The sequence below is a fragment of the Aspergillus ruber genome (assembly GCF_000600275.1).
Source record: "Aspergillus ruber CBS 135680 unplaced genomic scaffold scaffold00007, whole genome shotgun sequence".
NCBI classification, from domain to species: Eukaryota; Fungi; Ascomycota; class Eurotiomycetes; order Eurotiales; family Aspergillaceae; genus Aspergillus; species Aspergillus ruber.
The window spans coordinates 596431-611623 of NW_024467303.1; the positions used below are offsets into that span (position 1 = coordinate 596431).

Here is a 15193-nt window from a genome sequence, read left to right on the forward strand (position 1 = left end):
AGCCGACAAGTGACAGCATTCAACGTCTACTCGGCCGCCACGCCTTCGATAACCTCCACCGATGCATGGTCCGCATCCCAGTAGCGGGAGTTATCACTCGCTCATCTGCCTCGTCATCTTCCACCTCTTCATCCTCTATACACCCATCGATGTCCATCCCCGCCGCCACCCGCTCAGCCCTCTCCTTCGGACAGGGCTTTAATAATCCCTACACCACCAAACACAAACATGGCAAATCACATTCCAACGACACCGACCTCTCCCTAGGCGATCTCCTCTCTGACCCCGTCCCATCCCCATCAAATGACGAATCCATCCGCAAGATCGTCGCCAAAGTCGGTCGCTGGTGGTACACCCGGTGTTACGAGATCCCTGTTCTTCCAGATGGGGATGTCGATCTACGGATTTGGAATGATCGGAAGGTGTTGAGGGAATGTCAGAAGAAGGGCACGGGGTTCCGGTTGTTGATTGCCCATGCGCAGAAACCGAGTGAGGTTAACCGCAGGACGGCTAGCGTTTAGCTTGGCTTTTTGGGGGAGGGCTTTTTTGGTGCTCATTGTTTCCGAGTTTCTTCTTTTGGTTGTTATTTCATGAGAAAGGGTTATGATTATGATGACGAGATATGGTTGGTTTTTTGAAGATTGTTTTCTTTCATTCTACAACGACCTGGTGTCGTTATTTGTTTTGATATCATGATTCTGGCCATAAATTATACTTAATGAAGGATACCATTTATACAGCATACCGGATCTATATTCATTCCTCGTCTCCGTATTGTCCCACTTAATCAGTCCAGGTATCCTGTATACTTCCAGTGTAGGGTTGTCTTCTTCTATGGATTAAGAAGAGAGCTAAATGCGATGACTTCGACAATGTTTCGGGGGTTGAAATACGCCGCTGGTGTTTATAGTTGGGGGCGCTTCATTCCGGAAACCACATCATTTCGCAGTAAGAGCTCATTCCAACTATTTTCCAATGTAATAGAAACATTTTGGGAGTCCTGTATGCCATTTGGAACAATTAACATCTAACTAGAACGATGACTCGATGAGTAAGCAGAGCCATTGCAGTCACGTGATATATCAACATCACGTGAGTCCCGCCGGTTTTTGCGCGCGACGTTCGACCACGGCATCATCCAAAGCATCCAAATCAACGCTCGATATTCCATCGCCGGTGACTTGCACCCTCAACTATCTTCCGAGTCGCCGTCCGTCGCGGTACCATATCCGAATGTAGCCCTGCTAATCCTGCTCGGGATTGCTTGTTTCTGTCTATCTCATCATTGGGAATCTCCTAGCCGTCCATCATGTCTGACGGTGAGTCCCACCTTTCGTCCTCTGTCTATCTAATGTCCCCAGTACATTACTAATCACTCCTGCAGCTGATTTCGAAGCCGTTCGGAAGCTCCAAGCTGAGCGGAATGCAGCAGCAGCTGGAAGTAAAGGTTCAAGGACCTTTGATCCGTCTAGCCAGCGCACTGACAACTCGACCAAGGCCTCCCTGAGTGAATCCTTCGACACGACGCTATACGATCGCGAAGGCGCCGACAAATATGCGGGATATAACACTTCGATTGCCATCGATGGCGATGACGAGGAAATGGAGGATGCTGATGCTGGTCACCGTTTGGTCGGACAATATACCGCTACCAAGGATCAGGTTGATGAAATGGCACATGGAAATGGAGTTGAAGAGGAGGATATACTTCTTGGACGCGAGAAAGCGGCCAGGATTGCGGACCGAGAGACGGACTACCAGAAGCGCCGGTTCAACCGTGGACCTTTGACGCCTACGAGAGCCGATCCCTTCGCTGCCAACACTCATGCAAATGTCGAAGGAGATGGCCAGACTTATCGTGAAGTCATGGCTCTGCGTGAGCTTGAAAAAGAAGAAGAGCGTATCCAGAAGCTGATCGCAGAGAAGCAGGCCAATGGCGAAGACGGCGTCACGGAACACCAGGCTACCCTGACACTCGAGGATAAGGAAAATGCCGAAGCGGGTTCCACAGTCTCTGTCGCATCTGGCCGTAAACGCAAGCAACGATGGGATGTCACCACTGAGCCTGCTGAAACTGGGCCTCAGGCTGCTCAAACCGGAGAAGAGGCCAAGCCAAAGAGATCACGCTGGGATCAGACGCCTGCCCCTATTGCTCCAGGCGAGGAAGGCGCCAAGCGTCGGTCAAGATGGGACCAGGCACCTGCACTTGGGGCAGCGACTCCCGTTGGTAACCAGGGTCTTGCAACCCCTATGCATCCTTCTCAAGCAGGTATGCCTTTGATGCCAACTAGCTTTGGAACTGATATTTCTGGCCGCAATGCTCCCTTATCGGACGAAGAGCTGGACTTGATGCTCCCATCTGAGGGCTATCAGATCCTCGAGCCCCCGCCGGGATATGCCCCCATTCGAACTCCTGCTCGCAAACTCATGGCTACTCCAGCCCCTGTCCCTGCCGCAGGCGGAGGGTTTATGATGCAAGAGCCCGAGAGTGCCCGCTCCCTTGGCAAGCAGCTGCCAACCGATATCCCTGGCGTTGGCGATCTCCAGTTCTTCAAGCCTGAAGATATGGCGTACTTTGGCAAGCTGATGGAAGGAGGCGAAGAAAACACCATGTCCGTGGAGGAAATGAAAGAAAGGAAGATCATGAGACTACTGTTGAAGGTCAAGAACGGCACACCACCGATGAGAAAGACTGCTCTGCGTCAATTGACAGACAATGCGCGGCAATTCGGTGCTGGTGCCTTGTTCAACCAGATTCTGCCATTACTCATGGAGAAGTCGCTGGAAGATCAGGAACGCCATTTGTTGGTCAAGGTCATTGACCGTGTGCTCTACAAGCTTGATGATCTCGTTCGCCCCTACGTTCACAAAATTCTCGTCGTTATTGAACCTTTGCTTATTGACCAAGACTACTATGCTCGTGTGGAAGGTCGGGAAATTATCTCCAACCTAGCCAAAGCAGCTGGTCTTGCTACCATGATCAGTACAATGCGTCCTGATATCGACCATGTTGATGAGTATGTCCGGAACACGACAGCTCGAGCGTTCGCCGTTGTCGCTTCCGCCCTTGGTATTCCAGCTCTTCTTCCATTCCTTCGGGCCGTGTGTCGCAGTAAGAAGTCCTGGCAAGCCAGACACACCGGTGTTAAGATTGTCCAACAGATCCCTATTCTCATGGGTTGCGCTATTCTGCCTCACCTTAAGGGCCTGGTGGACTGCATTGCCGACAATTTGAGCGATGAGCAGGCCAAGGTTCGGACTGTTACAGCGTTGGCTGTGGCTGCATTGGCCGAAGCGGCGAATCCGTACGGTATCGAGAGTTTTGATGAAATTCTCAATCCTCTTTGGACGGGAGCGCGGAAGCAGCGTGGCAAGGGTCTTGCTGCATTCCTCAAGGCTGTCGGATACATTATTCCTCTCATGGACGAGGAATACGCCAATTACTATACTAGCCAAATTATGGAGATCCTGCTTCGAGAGTTCTCGTCTCCAGATGAAGAAATGAAGAAGGTCGTCTTGAAGGTGGTGTCGCAATGCGCGAGCACTGACGGTGTAACAGCTGGCTACCTGAAGGAACATGTCTTGACCGACTTTTTCAAGAGCTTCTGGGTGAGGAGAATGGCGCTGGACCGGAGGAATTACCGCCAGGTGGTTGACACCACCGTTGATCTGGGACAGAAGGTCGGTGTTGGTGAGATTCTGGAGCGAACTGTGAACAACCTGAAGGATGAGAGCGAACCGTACCGCAAGATGACCGTGGAAACCACGGAGAAGCTAGTAGCGTCGCTTGGTGCGGCAGATATTTCGGAGCGGTTGGAAGAACGACTGATCGACGGTGTCCTCTATGCCTTCCAAGAGCAAAGCATCGAAGATATTGTGATTCTCAATGGTTTTGGTACAGTTGTGAACGCGCTCGGCACCCGGTGCAAGCCTTATCTCCCACAGATCGTCAGTACTATACTGTGGCGACTCAACAACAAGTCCGCTACCGTTCGTCAACAAGCGGCAGACCTCATTTCGCGGATTGCGATGGTTATGAGGCAATGCGGGGAGGATCAGCTCATGGGTAAATTGGGTATTGTGCTCTACGAATACCTAGGTGAAGAATATCCCGAGGTTCTTGGTTCCATTCTTGGTGCTCTTCGATCCATTGTCACTGTCGTCGGTATCAACCAGATGCAACCACCAATTCGTGATCTATTACCCCGTCTGACTCCCATTCTCCGTAACCGACACGAGAAGGTGCAAGAAAACACTATCGATCTGGTCGGTCGTATTGCTGACCGTGGTCCTGAAGCCGTCAACGCCCGTGAATGGATGCGTATCTGTTTCGAGTTGCTGGACATGCTGAAGGCGCACAAGAAGGGCATCCGTCGTGCAGCTAATAACACATTCGGTTTCATCGCCAAGGCCATCGGTCCCCAGGATGTCCTTGCAACATTGCTCAACAACTTGCGTGTACAGGAACGTCAATCCCGTGTGTGTACCGCCGTCGCCATCGGTATCGTCGCCGAAACCTGTGCCCCCTTTACCGTCCTCCCAGCCCTCATGAACGAATACCGCGTCCCCGAACTCAACGTCCAAAACGGTGTCCTAAAAGCAATGTCCTTCCTCTTCGAATACATCGGCGAAATGGCTAAAGACTACGTCTACGCTGTTACGCCCCTCATTGAAGACGCCCTCATCGACCGTGATCAAGTCCATCGCCAAACCGCCGCCAGCGTCGTTAAGCACATCGCTCTGGGCGTTGTCGGTCTTGGCTGTGAAGACGCAATGGTTCACCTCCTTAACCTTGTCTTCCCTAACATCTTCGAAACGAGTCCCCACGTCATTGACCGGGTTATCGAGGCCATCGACGCCATCCGCATGGCTGTTGGTAGCGGCGTTGTAATGAACTACGTGTGGGCTGGATTGTTCCATCCTGCACGGAAGGTGCGGACGCCGTACTGGAGATTGTACAATGATGCTTATGTGCAGAGTGCGGACTCGATGGTGCCGTATTACCCTACTCTGGATGATGATGGGTTGGACAGAGCGGAGTTGATGATCATTGTTTAAGGGGTAAGCGTTCTTGTTCCTGTGTTGTTATATTTGTGTTATGTTGCCGTTTGGATCTGGGTTTGTTTATTTTCATTTCCTCTTTCTCTTCTAATCATCTTTGGTGTTGAAGGACTGGCGTGTGTACTTATACCAGAATCAAAATAGCAATTATTTTCGTTCGAGTGTTCATTCATCATGTTTAGTACACATCATCTCAAGTAAATCCTAACGCTATTCCTCCTTCGCAAATCCCCCCTTCGCAATAGCAGCATCCATCATCCGATCCCCATTAACAAGCCCCGTCGTACAAATCACAATCTTCCTCCTAAGCGCCTCCTGCGCAGCGATGAACCGTAACGCCGCAATCTCCGTAAACGTGATCCCACCCAGAAAGTACACATACACGGTCTTAATCGCGTTGTTGCCGCTGATTGTCTGCCGCGCACGAACAGCCTTGTCGTCTCCCTTCTGGACAATGCTGAATGTTGCTCCACGGGCGCTCTTGACCACGTCTTCGAAGCCGAGCCAACCGGGAGATGTTGTGCTGGCGGCGTTCGTGTTTGTGGAAGCAGGTGCTGAACTGCCTTTGGTCAGGGCGAGGATGTATGGTTTCTGCAGGACGCATTGGACCAGTCGGATGCTGAGGGGTGCGAAGCCGCTGTAGACGTAGGAGATATCTTCAGGTTCCTTCTCGCTGACTTCCTCGATGACAAGGCGGAGGTTCTTGCGGAGATAGCTGTAGTTGGTCTTAAGGCCTGCCTGCGCGGTGCCAGTGGTGGGGAGGAGCATGGTCGTTGCGGAAGAGCGTGGCTGTAGAAGCTCCATTTTCTCCAAAGCATCGAAGGTGAGTAGGTGCTGGTACCCGTATGCCTGGACGACCTGCTTCTTGAAGTTCTCGAGATCACGGGCACGAAGACCCCCGGACATGCAAGACTCCAGACAAAGTAGACGAAGGATGGTCTTTAAAGGTGCATCCCGAGCGATGAGCTCTTCGATAGAATCGTGTTGATAGGTTGCATCAGCGCCTGCGGCATTGTTCTGCTGGACTTCTAGGACTTTGCGGAATATGTCTGAGCGGGTGACTCGCATGATTTCCTCTGCGAGGTTGGTGTGTACTCGGAGACTTTGGTGTTCTAGTTGATAAGTAGGGAGTTTGTTCACGAACTCGCGGAGTTGTGTGGTAGTTTTGGCTGTGTGGCGGCTTTCGTACTCGCTTTCTAGCCGCCGGGCCACTTTGTTTAGGATGTCGCCTACTATGGCGAAATTTGCATCGCGCAGTTGGCTAAAGAGCTGGTCGGAGTCGTCTAGTTGGATTTTGCGTTTCTGGCCCTGTTTTGAGGTCTGTTGTTGAGGGGCTTTGGAGGATTCCTGGGCGGCGCCAGGCCCGACAATGGTAGTATCGACATCTGCTTGGTTGTGTTTGATACCGACGGTTTCGTCGATTAGTCCCTCGTAGGTTAGCTGGGTAAGGAGAGCTGTGCCAAAGTCTACTTCACGGTCGATAATGATCAAACTTTCAGTGCTAGCACTGGGCATAAGCCCCCTCGCAGGGAGACCATTGAGGCCTGAGCTTTCTTCGGCATCGAGCTCCCTTCTCATGCGTAACAGTAGGTCTGCCAGCCGCCGAGCATTGTCACCCTTACCAATTATTCGGGGGAAGTAGCCATGTCTCTGTTGGATATCCATGAGAGCCTTTGCAGATTGGAAAATACACCCGGGATCTTTATTCTGCGGGAATCAATACAAAAGCATCTGCATACGGATGACATTACTCTTACCAAGTAGAGATCACCAAAGGAACTGTCCAACTCCAAGGACAGAACATCCTCCTCCAGAGGCATGAAATACAAAGGGAACTCTAAGACGTTCACATCCCCGATGATACCGGCCTCCTCGAGGATGGAGTTGCTTACGAGGGTCCGTCTGGGAACCCAAAAGATGAAGAACTCATGCTCCACATTTCCGTTCCTTTGCAAGCGCTTGATTTGCTCTGCAAGGAAGAATAAAATGTCAGCTCATTCTGATAGCATTCAATCGACTTGATAACAAAAGAGTGCCAGATAATTGAGCTTGTTTCGATATAGGGATCTTTTGACTGATTACGTAGAGTAGAAATAATCTGCGTAATCTACTGATTGTCCCATCGTCTACGATGAAATGCAAGAATGAGAGTAGTAAGCACATACCTGCCACCGTCCGCACGTGGCGTGCCTTTTCAGCATGAACTAGGAATATAACATTGCGCTGCGATGAGTCCACATTGGCATTTTCCAGCAGGAAGACTCGGTCTACGCCATACTCCTGGAGCAGCGAGAACTTGACAAAAAGCCCGACCGGACCAGCCAGATCTTGGCTTATGACCACATTTTTCTTACCGCGGACCTGCAGCGATGTTCAGCCAACAGGGACGATGACAGATGACAGGTAACCCAGGAGCCTTAACTCACGCCTTCCAGGAGAGCCAACAGGTCCTTGCGAGCCCTGTCCCTGAAGTAGTCCGCATCAGACGCTGAATTTGGCGCCATGGATGTGCATTGCTCGCTGGGAGTTGTTGGATTGGGAGAAGTTGTCAATGTGAGGACGGAAAAGTGAAATAAAAACAGCAAAGAGGTTGGTGATTATATAAGTAGGCTAGCCGTATCAGGTTAGCCTCACTTGGCTTCTCTAAGCCATGTATTGGTACTGTCACATTCCTGTGGCTACAGTGATAGACCCCAGATGTGGCCGTACTGGTAATACCATAGTCGCCTCATGTCTTACCTCTCCTGAACGACCATCTTTTTTTTCATATCCTCTCATCATTTTTCTCGTTCCTCGTCTTTGTCGTGTGACTCTTTATCCGCCTATATAATCCGATATTTGACACAGTTGCACACAAAATGGGCCTCTTCAAGAAATCCGACGACGGCGACGACTCCAACCGCCGTGCCCTCTTCGGCCGCAAGAACAAAAGCCCCCCAGCAAACCCCTACGCCAAACCCATCCCAACAAACGCCTACACCAAAGCCAAGATCGAAGCCGGCGTGGCTCCCCTCCCCGCCGGTGAGCAACCACTCGCCGGAGACAAGACCCCTGCCGCGACCGCAACCGCACCCATCGCAGCCTCCGCCGGTCCTGCTGGAGGATACACACCGAACAAATATGGTAATCAGGGCGGATACGGAACAGATCGATTCGGCGGTGGGGGTGGTGCCGCCGCTGCGCGCTCTGGAGGCTATGGAGGTCTAGGCAGTGACCCCAACGACCCCGGCGATGCCAGTCGAGACGCACTCTTCGGCGGAGCAAGAGATCGAGTACAGCAACAGCAACCCGGCGCTCCCCCGCCATACGAAGAAGGAGGAAATGCCGCGGGAGCTGCATATGGAGGTGGCTACGGCGGCGGCAGCAACGATTACAACAACGTGTACCAGGAGCGCCAGCTCACCGCGGAGGAAGAAGAAGAGGAGGAAATCCAAGCCATCAAGCAGGAGATGCGCTTCGTCAAGCAAGGCGATGTAGCATCGACCCGCAACGCCCTCCGAATCGCCGCGCAGGCGGAAGAAACCGGCCGTGAAACCCTCGCCCGTCTAGGCGCGCAGGGAGAAACCATCCATGACACAGAGCGCAACCTCGATCTCGCCACAATCGAGGGCCGTGTTGCGCAGGAAAAAGCCCGTGAACTCAAAACGCTCAACAAGAGCATGTTTCACGTCCATGTTGCCAACCCCTTCACCGCTTCGCGCCGCCGCCGCGAGCGCGAGGAACTCGTCCTCAACACCCATCGCCAGGACCGTGATACCCGCGAGGGCACCCGGAGTGAGGCGTTTCAGACTAACCAGCGTATGGACCGCACTTTCCGTGAGATCGACAAGGAGGGCAAGCGGCCCGCCGGCAAGGCGCGTGCCAATGTCACAGAGCGCGCGAAGTACCAGTTCGAAGCGGACAGCGAGGACGAGGGGATGGAGGACGAGATCGAGCAGAACTTGGAACTATTACATGGTGCTGCGGGTCGAATGAATGGCCTTGCCCGCGCGACTGGTCGTGAGATCAGTGAACAGAATAGACACCTGGAACGAATTGCTGGAAAGGTATGCCCTCTTCCCCTTCTTACCCCCAATGGCCACAATTGTACACATATTAACAATCATCCAGAGCGACTTCGTCGACGACCAACTGGCCATGAACAGAGACAGACTGGACCGAATTCGTTAATCAATCCCAGCATCGGCATCACATCACCTCTCTTACTATACAATCTCAATCTGTTCCCTTGCTGTACCTACTTACTACTCTTACATACGCTTATTACACGCCAGCTCGACTGCCTGGTGCTGTTGAGTTTTAATAATCGCCATCATCTTTTGCTGTGCTTTACTTGCTTCTGCTGCTATCATAACAAAGATCAGATTAGATCACTCTTTCAGCGTTATACTGTACTTGTACATTCCGTGCTTGCTCGTTTGTTTGTCTGCTTGTGTTAATCAATCAACCTAAACAACCACTAATAATCAACCATAATGCTCGCTACGCATTGCTTATCTATTTCCCACATATGCACTGCATGCTGTATGCTGGTTGTATGCCGTACTAAAACGCATACATCTGCAAACCCCTCATACCTAATCCGACACATCAAAACACAAGTCCCAAATGTCAGGACGCGTGGAGGTTTCAAGTTTCAGATCCAGCTCCATCTCCAACGGGACGGGGTCCAGTTGCCTGCCAGCTATCTGCCGTGCTGTCAAATCCCTTGCGCGTTTCAGGTGTGTTTCTGCTAGGGGTCGATCAAACAATCATCCTACGGTGGATCATTCTATAACGGTGGAGTACTACTTCAGTTATATGGGTCAATCAGTTGTAGGCACACAGTCCATGTATTAGGCAATATGTATATATAAGAAAAATAAGCGACTGACAAATCTCTTTCATGTCATGTCACGGTCACAAAGAAGAATTGGAGAAAAGAATGCCTGCTGCGAACTTTTCCCGGGGCACGGACTCGCAGAAAAAAAGAAAAAGAACATAAGATAACAAAAAAGACACAACCCAGTTGGTATCTTGACGAAACTTCATGCAAACAAATCAACAAAAAGAAACCCAACTCCGACGGTCTAGCGAGGGAATAATCAATAAGAAACCAGGTATCCATCCGAAATCAAAAAAGCAAGCAAATAAACCACCGGCACCTCTATGGTCGTAACAGAACAGGACATCACAAGTAAATCATCCCGAACCAGCCTTGTACATGACATCGAAAATCAAAGGCAATTAAGACGTAAGATGAGAAGGAAATAAACGTCCGGGTATCAATTCCCTGTCAATGGACAGAGACAAAAAAAAAAAAAAAAAAAGTGGAAAGAAATGAAAATAATAAACGAAGGGAAGAAAGTGTTGTACAAGGTCATGCAACACTGGCAAAGCCACACGCGGTCTCAAACGTCGGCTGACAGGGCAGGGGGAAGGGTAAACAGATGCTTTACTCTTCGTCACCGGACGCGCCTTCTTTATCGCCCTTGTGGACCTTCTTGTGTCGGCGCAGGTTTGAAACGACAGAAAAGTGTCGCCCACAGCCTTCAACGTCGCAAGCAAATGCTAATTTGGGGTCAGCATCGACCGAAAAAAGAAAATGATAGTCAGGGGCAATCAAACTTACGCTTTTCACCAGTGTGACTGTACATGTGTGTTTGTAACGAAGAAGGGCGCGTAAAGCGCTTGTCGCACACCTTGCACTTGTGCTTCTTTTGGGTGTTGGACGGCATCTTAGAGCTGAACTGGCTCATCATGGACTGAGGGCCCGGGGGAGCGGCACCGCTCAGCAATGTGGAAGGACGGGGGAGAGTGCGGGAGGAGATGCCATTGTCGTAGGAGTCAGAGGTAGAACTGTAATCGGTGACGGAGGAGTCCACGGAGGCCACAGAGGCACTGTAGTAGGGGTAGTTTCCACCAGAGGAGATGGACGAGCCGGAAGAGTTGGCGGAGGGGAAACCGTACGAGTCGCCCGAACCCCTGGAGTTACGAGGACCGTAGATGTTGCGAGGAGTGAGATCCTGGCTTAGAGCGACCATGCCGCGACTGGCATCCAAAGCATCGCCGAAGGTGGGGGCCGGGTGTTGCGGTTGACCAACGCGCGAGTCACTGTTCGCGAATTAGCATGCGTTCGTCGCGGAGACAGCGAGAATAGAGGCACTTACGCATGAGACATCCGGCGATCCTGGTGGTGAAGCGGCGGAGCATAACTGAGCGGCGCATAGCTAGCGGGGGCAAAGCTGCTCATGGAGGAAGCGGTGGTGTATGTTGGGGGGTGCTCAAACGAGGTGCGCGGCATCTCGTGCGGCATGCTCATGATCTCGGGGGCTGGGGGATAGCTGGGCGCAGCAGTAGTGGTGGTGGCTGGGGTCGAGTAACTGGCTGAAGCAGGACCCGAGACCAACGAGGGCGCAGACACGGGGATACTGGCGGCGGAATAGGGCATAGACAATGGCGAGGGACGGTTGTTGACATCCTCCTGCTTGATGGGGTTGAGAGGGGCGTAGACGGGGGCATTGGAGTGGGAAGATGAGTGCGCAGCAGCCCAAGGGTCGGTGAATTGAGGAGTATTGGGATGAGGAAGGCCATGATGGTGGTAGACAGAATCAAAGGCCATTCCGCCGTATGGGCGGTTCTGGTTCTCAAGGACCATCGTCATAGTAGTATGTTTATGTGGAAGTGTAAGTTAGGTATGCAGAAATGTTTGGAGAGGTTGAAAGTAGAGATGATCAGGTCGAAGAGGAAAGGATGAGAAAGTGATTGACAGAGAGATATAAGAGAACAGAGTAAGAAGAAGAAGAGTAAAAACATCTGGGGAAGGGGATCGGCGAAGCTTATGAACCGCCCCAGGGACGAAGGGAAGTGACGCTGCGGATCTTTCCCCTTTACAGTAACTATACCACCTGCTATACTATAATTTATATTGTTGAACAGCGGTTTTCTTGTAGATTGTGCTATTACCTCTCTGACTCCTTCTACATTGTGTATATTCCCTCTGTACGCTGTACTCTACATCTGTATACACGAGGCAAAACCTCCGGGATCGGACAAAAATACGCTGTACGTAATCCTGTAATATTCTTAGCTTCTTGGGACGGGAAGTATTTTATTTTATTTTATTTTTTAAATTTTCCTCAGAGGGAAAAAAAAAAAAAAAAGAGGGGCCAAAGAGAAAAAGATGCTCAGGTACGTCAGAAAAAAGAAAATCGAAATGCCCCTATTTTCCTTTCAGCCTGCCTATTCGGGAATGGTCCCTGTTCTCCACGCTAACCGTTCCAGGAGTCGCCACGCTGTGTATACAGAATAACACTCCATGGAGGATAATGATCTTATAACGGAAAAAATATATATAATTAATGAGAATACGAAAAACATACAATTATTGAGAAATTCCTATGGATATCAAGATATCTACAAAATATCAAGTATATGGGAGCATTGCGAGTCTCTGTTCATGCCGTTAACCAGCAAATCACAGACCACAGATTTGGACCCTAGTCACGTACGGGAAGACTTGATACATCACCCAACTCTAACTCTCTCTCCAATTCGATCCGTGGATGGCCCAGATGAACCTAGTGGGGCTCCCACCGAGCTGGTATCTCTGTACAAGTACCGGGAGTACATACAGTCCTCTACAAGTATTCTCCTGTACTCTGTACAAGTACACAATAGTACAGATACGGAACCAGCCGGATGAGCATTTACCTCCACACATTCCACATGAAAGATTGCGTAAATAAAATCCTGCGTTGAGTCCAGTGTATGGAAGAACAAGAACAGGCCGACTATGCAGTCTGGCAGGAAAAAAAAGAGTACGCGTTAAGTGGAGATGATGAGCCGTGTCATCGCCGTACTAGGCTCGATGCGGAAGTGTACGAACTGCCGGGATAGGCTTAGTTTATCGGGTGGCATGCTATGATTTATGCTCCAATTGGAACCCAGCATCAAAGCGGTGTGAGCCCCACTACAATCCAGGGAAAGTCGACCATGTGTCTGGGGTCCACTGCTTTGTGGTTGGTGAGAGTTTATTCTGTAGTCAATGGGTGTTCGGTTACTGTTGTTTCTTTTCGTTTTTGGAGACAGCTCCGGAGGTTGTTTGGGGCTTCTGGTAAAATGGCCGATGGCATTTCCATGTTTGAGGGTGAGTTTGTTGTTGAATGGGAATGGAGGCATATAAAGAGCGCTCGGAACCGCCAATCATGACGATCTGCCGTGTGGAGTAGACCCTGACAGCTGTAGATTGCAGTGTTCAGCACGGGAGTCCATGGCAGTAGAGATACGGATTACGGAATTCCATGGACTACAGATGTGATTGATAGTAACAGACTGAGTACGGATTACATAGTAGATACTGAGCATAACCAATCTATACCATGGAATACACAAGGCTAGCTCAACTCGATACTTGTGCAAGTACTGAACGAGGACCTTGAGAGCAATTCTCCGTGCAGTCCTAACCAACAGCCTCCAACAAACAGGCAAGTTTCCCGCGGATCCGCCGTTATGCTGACCCTCTCAACCAGGAAAGTGCCAAGACATAGGACACGGCAGATAGTCGATAGCCGATCTTGGCTGGTGGAGATGACCCAATCACAGGCCCTGGGGCTTAAGAGCTGACGCGTGCACATCCTTTTTTTGCCTGTTTGGTGGCTGTTGCTTATTCTGAATAGGGTATACCATCCATCTTCGCTCTCCATGCTCAAAACAGACACCCCTCCCCCCACCCACACTCACTCACCCACTTACGTCCATCTAGATCGAATCCCTGGTGCGATCCTGGGGGTTCCACTTCTTCTCCCGGGCTAGGACCAGGGCCGGGTCAGGGCCAGTACGGAGTTACAAGCACGGAAGTACAGCCACAACTTTGTGCATCTGAAACACCGGTCCACTGGGTTATCCATGGCCTGTAGAAATGTACGATGTTTATTCTAAAGATTTGTCTGCGAATCGAATTGTGGTCTCCGTAGCCTGCTGCTCCATGCCTAATATCGGAGACTACCCCAAGCGCAATATGACGTAGATACTATGTATGTGACAATGCATCTGCGCTCTATGGAGCACACTAAACTACTCTCTACACTAGCACTACAGACAAGTACTCTACACTGTACAGCGCTCTCGAGACGAAGAATCAGGAACAAGCTTTAATCATCATATCTGCAGAAAGTGGGGCATGACTTGGCAGATGTCATTTATTTCTACTATGTCCATACAGAACAACGCATAGTTCTCCGTACTGTGTACTCCGTAGAATAGGAGCGCAGGAGTACTGTCCTCCTAGAGTCCAGTCTTGATATTGATTCTGTATGCGTACGGAGGTACAGTGGACAATGACATTATTGTGCATTAGTCTGTCTACTCTGGATAAACTAGTCTCCATACTGTGACACTACATGTGACACCATGGCCACCATGACAATATTCCGACGCGACACAGGCCCGTTGACTATTGACTATTGACGGGTGTCACCTGTTTGCTCTGTATGGTGTCACGTGAACCGAGGCAACGTACTCCATACATACAGAAATAAATACATGCGAGATTTATCAGTTGCCTTATTGTCTTAAACCAAGAACTGCGTACGTACTCCAGTAATATCTAACGTCATTTCTCTCTAAATATATCAATCGCCTATGGAATATTCTGACCAAGATATGATACAGTACTGTACCTTGTCCATACAGTAGAGCCCCTTTTCCATCACCAAACCAGAAAAAGCAACAACCACAGTCCGTGCCAGATCAGTCCCTATCCCAGTCCCTGTCCCAACCCAATCCAATCCCCAAGACCCAAACCAAACTCATCCCCGTCCAGCGCCAGCCTAAAAAGTGGATATCTCTGCCTCCAATTGGCCACATCCCCGATATCCGCCCGCTCGAGCCTAAAAAGCGTAAAAATAAAAAAAGCAAAAAAAAAAAAAAAAGCAGGGTCAAATCCGGCGAACCACAAACCGCCCACCAGCCAACCACAGCCCCGCAATGGCGTCTGCCAAGAATGCACATGACTGTTTCCCGAGGGGGTGCTGACGCGGCCCGCCTTGGCATGTTTCTTTTGCTGATTTAGGTTTAGTGCGGGTGTTCGGTTAGTGGGATGCCAAGACTAAGGATTTGAGAATAACGGTGATAGTCCTGATTTGCGAGCGAG

At 50.4% G+C, this 15193-nt stretch overlaps 4 protein-coding genes across 4 annotated transcripts; 2 read left to right on the forward strand and 2 right to left on the reverse strand.

The window, feature by feature from the left end:
- Positions 1 to 1309: 1309 nt before the first annotated feature.
- On the forward strand, positions 1310 to 5058 carry EURHEDRAFT_376160 (U2 snRNP complex subunit HSH155; the record flags this gene model as incomplete). The annotated part of the gene is made up of 2 exons (XM_040778820.1): positions 1310 to 1319; positions 1385 to 5058. The coding sequence occupies 2 exons, from the start codon at positions 1310 to 1312 to the stop codon at positions 5056 to 5058; spliced, it is 3684 nt and encodes a 1227-aa protein (XP_040640579.1).
- Positions 5059 to 5271: 213 nt separating this feature from the next.
- Positions 5272 to 7565, reverse strand: EURHEDRAFT_452445 (Sec1 family protein; the record flags this gene model as incomplete). The annotated part of the gene is made up of 4 exons (XM_040784036.1): positions 5272 to 6768; positions 6819 to 7030; positions 7227 to 7422; positions 7488 to 7565. 4 exons carry the CDS (start codon positions 7563 to 7565, stop codon positions 5272 to 5274), a joined length of 1983 nt encoding a protein of 660 aa, XP_040640580.1.
- A 354-nt stretch (positions 7566 to 7919) lies between these two features.
- Positions 7920 to 9231, forward strand: EURHEDRAFT_452524 (putative plasma membrane SNARE protein (Sec9); the record flags this gene model as incomplete). Its single annotated transcript, XM_040784043.1, has 2 exons — positions 7920 to 9107; positions 9172 to 9231. 2 exons carry the CDS (start codon positions 7920 to 7922, stop codon positions 9229 to 9231), a joined length of 1248 nt encoding a protein of 415 aa, XP_040640581.1.
- A 1264-nt stretch (positions 9232 to 10495) lies between these two features.
- Positions 10496 to 11704, reverse strand: EURHEDRAFT_401307 (C2H2-type zinc finger protein; the record flags this gene model as incomplete). The annotated part of the gene is made up of 3 exons (XM_040780072.1): positions 10496 to 10611; positions 10673 to 11154; positions 11211 to 11704. The coding sequence occupies 3 exons, from the start codon at positions 11702 to 11704 to the stop codon at positions 10496 to 10498; spliced, it is 1092 nt and encodes a 363-aa protein (XP_040640582.1).
- Positions 11705 to 15193: the final 3489 nt, after the last annotated feature.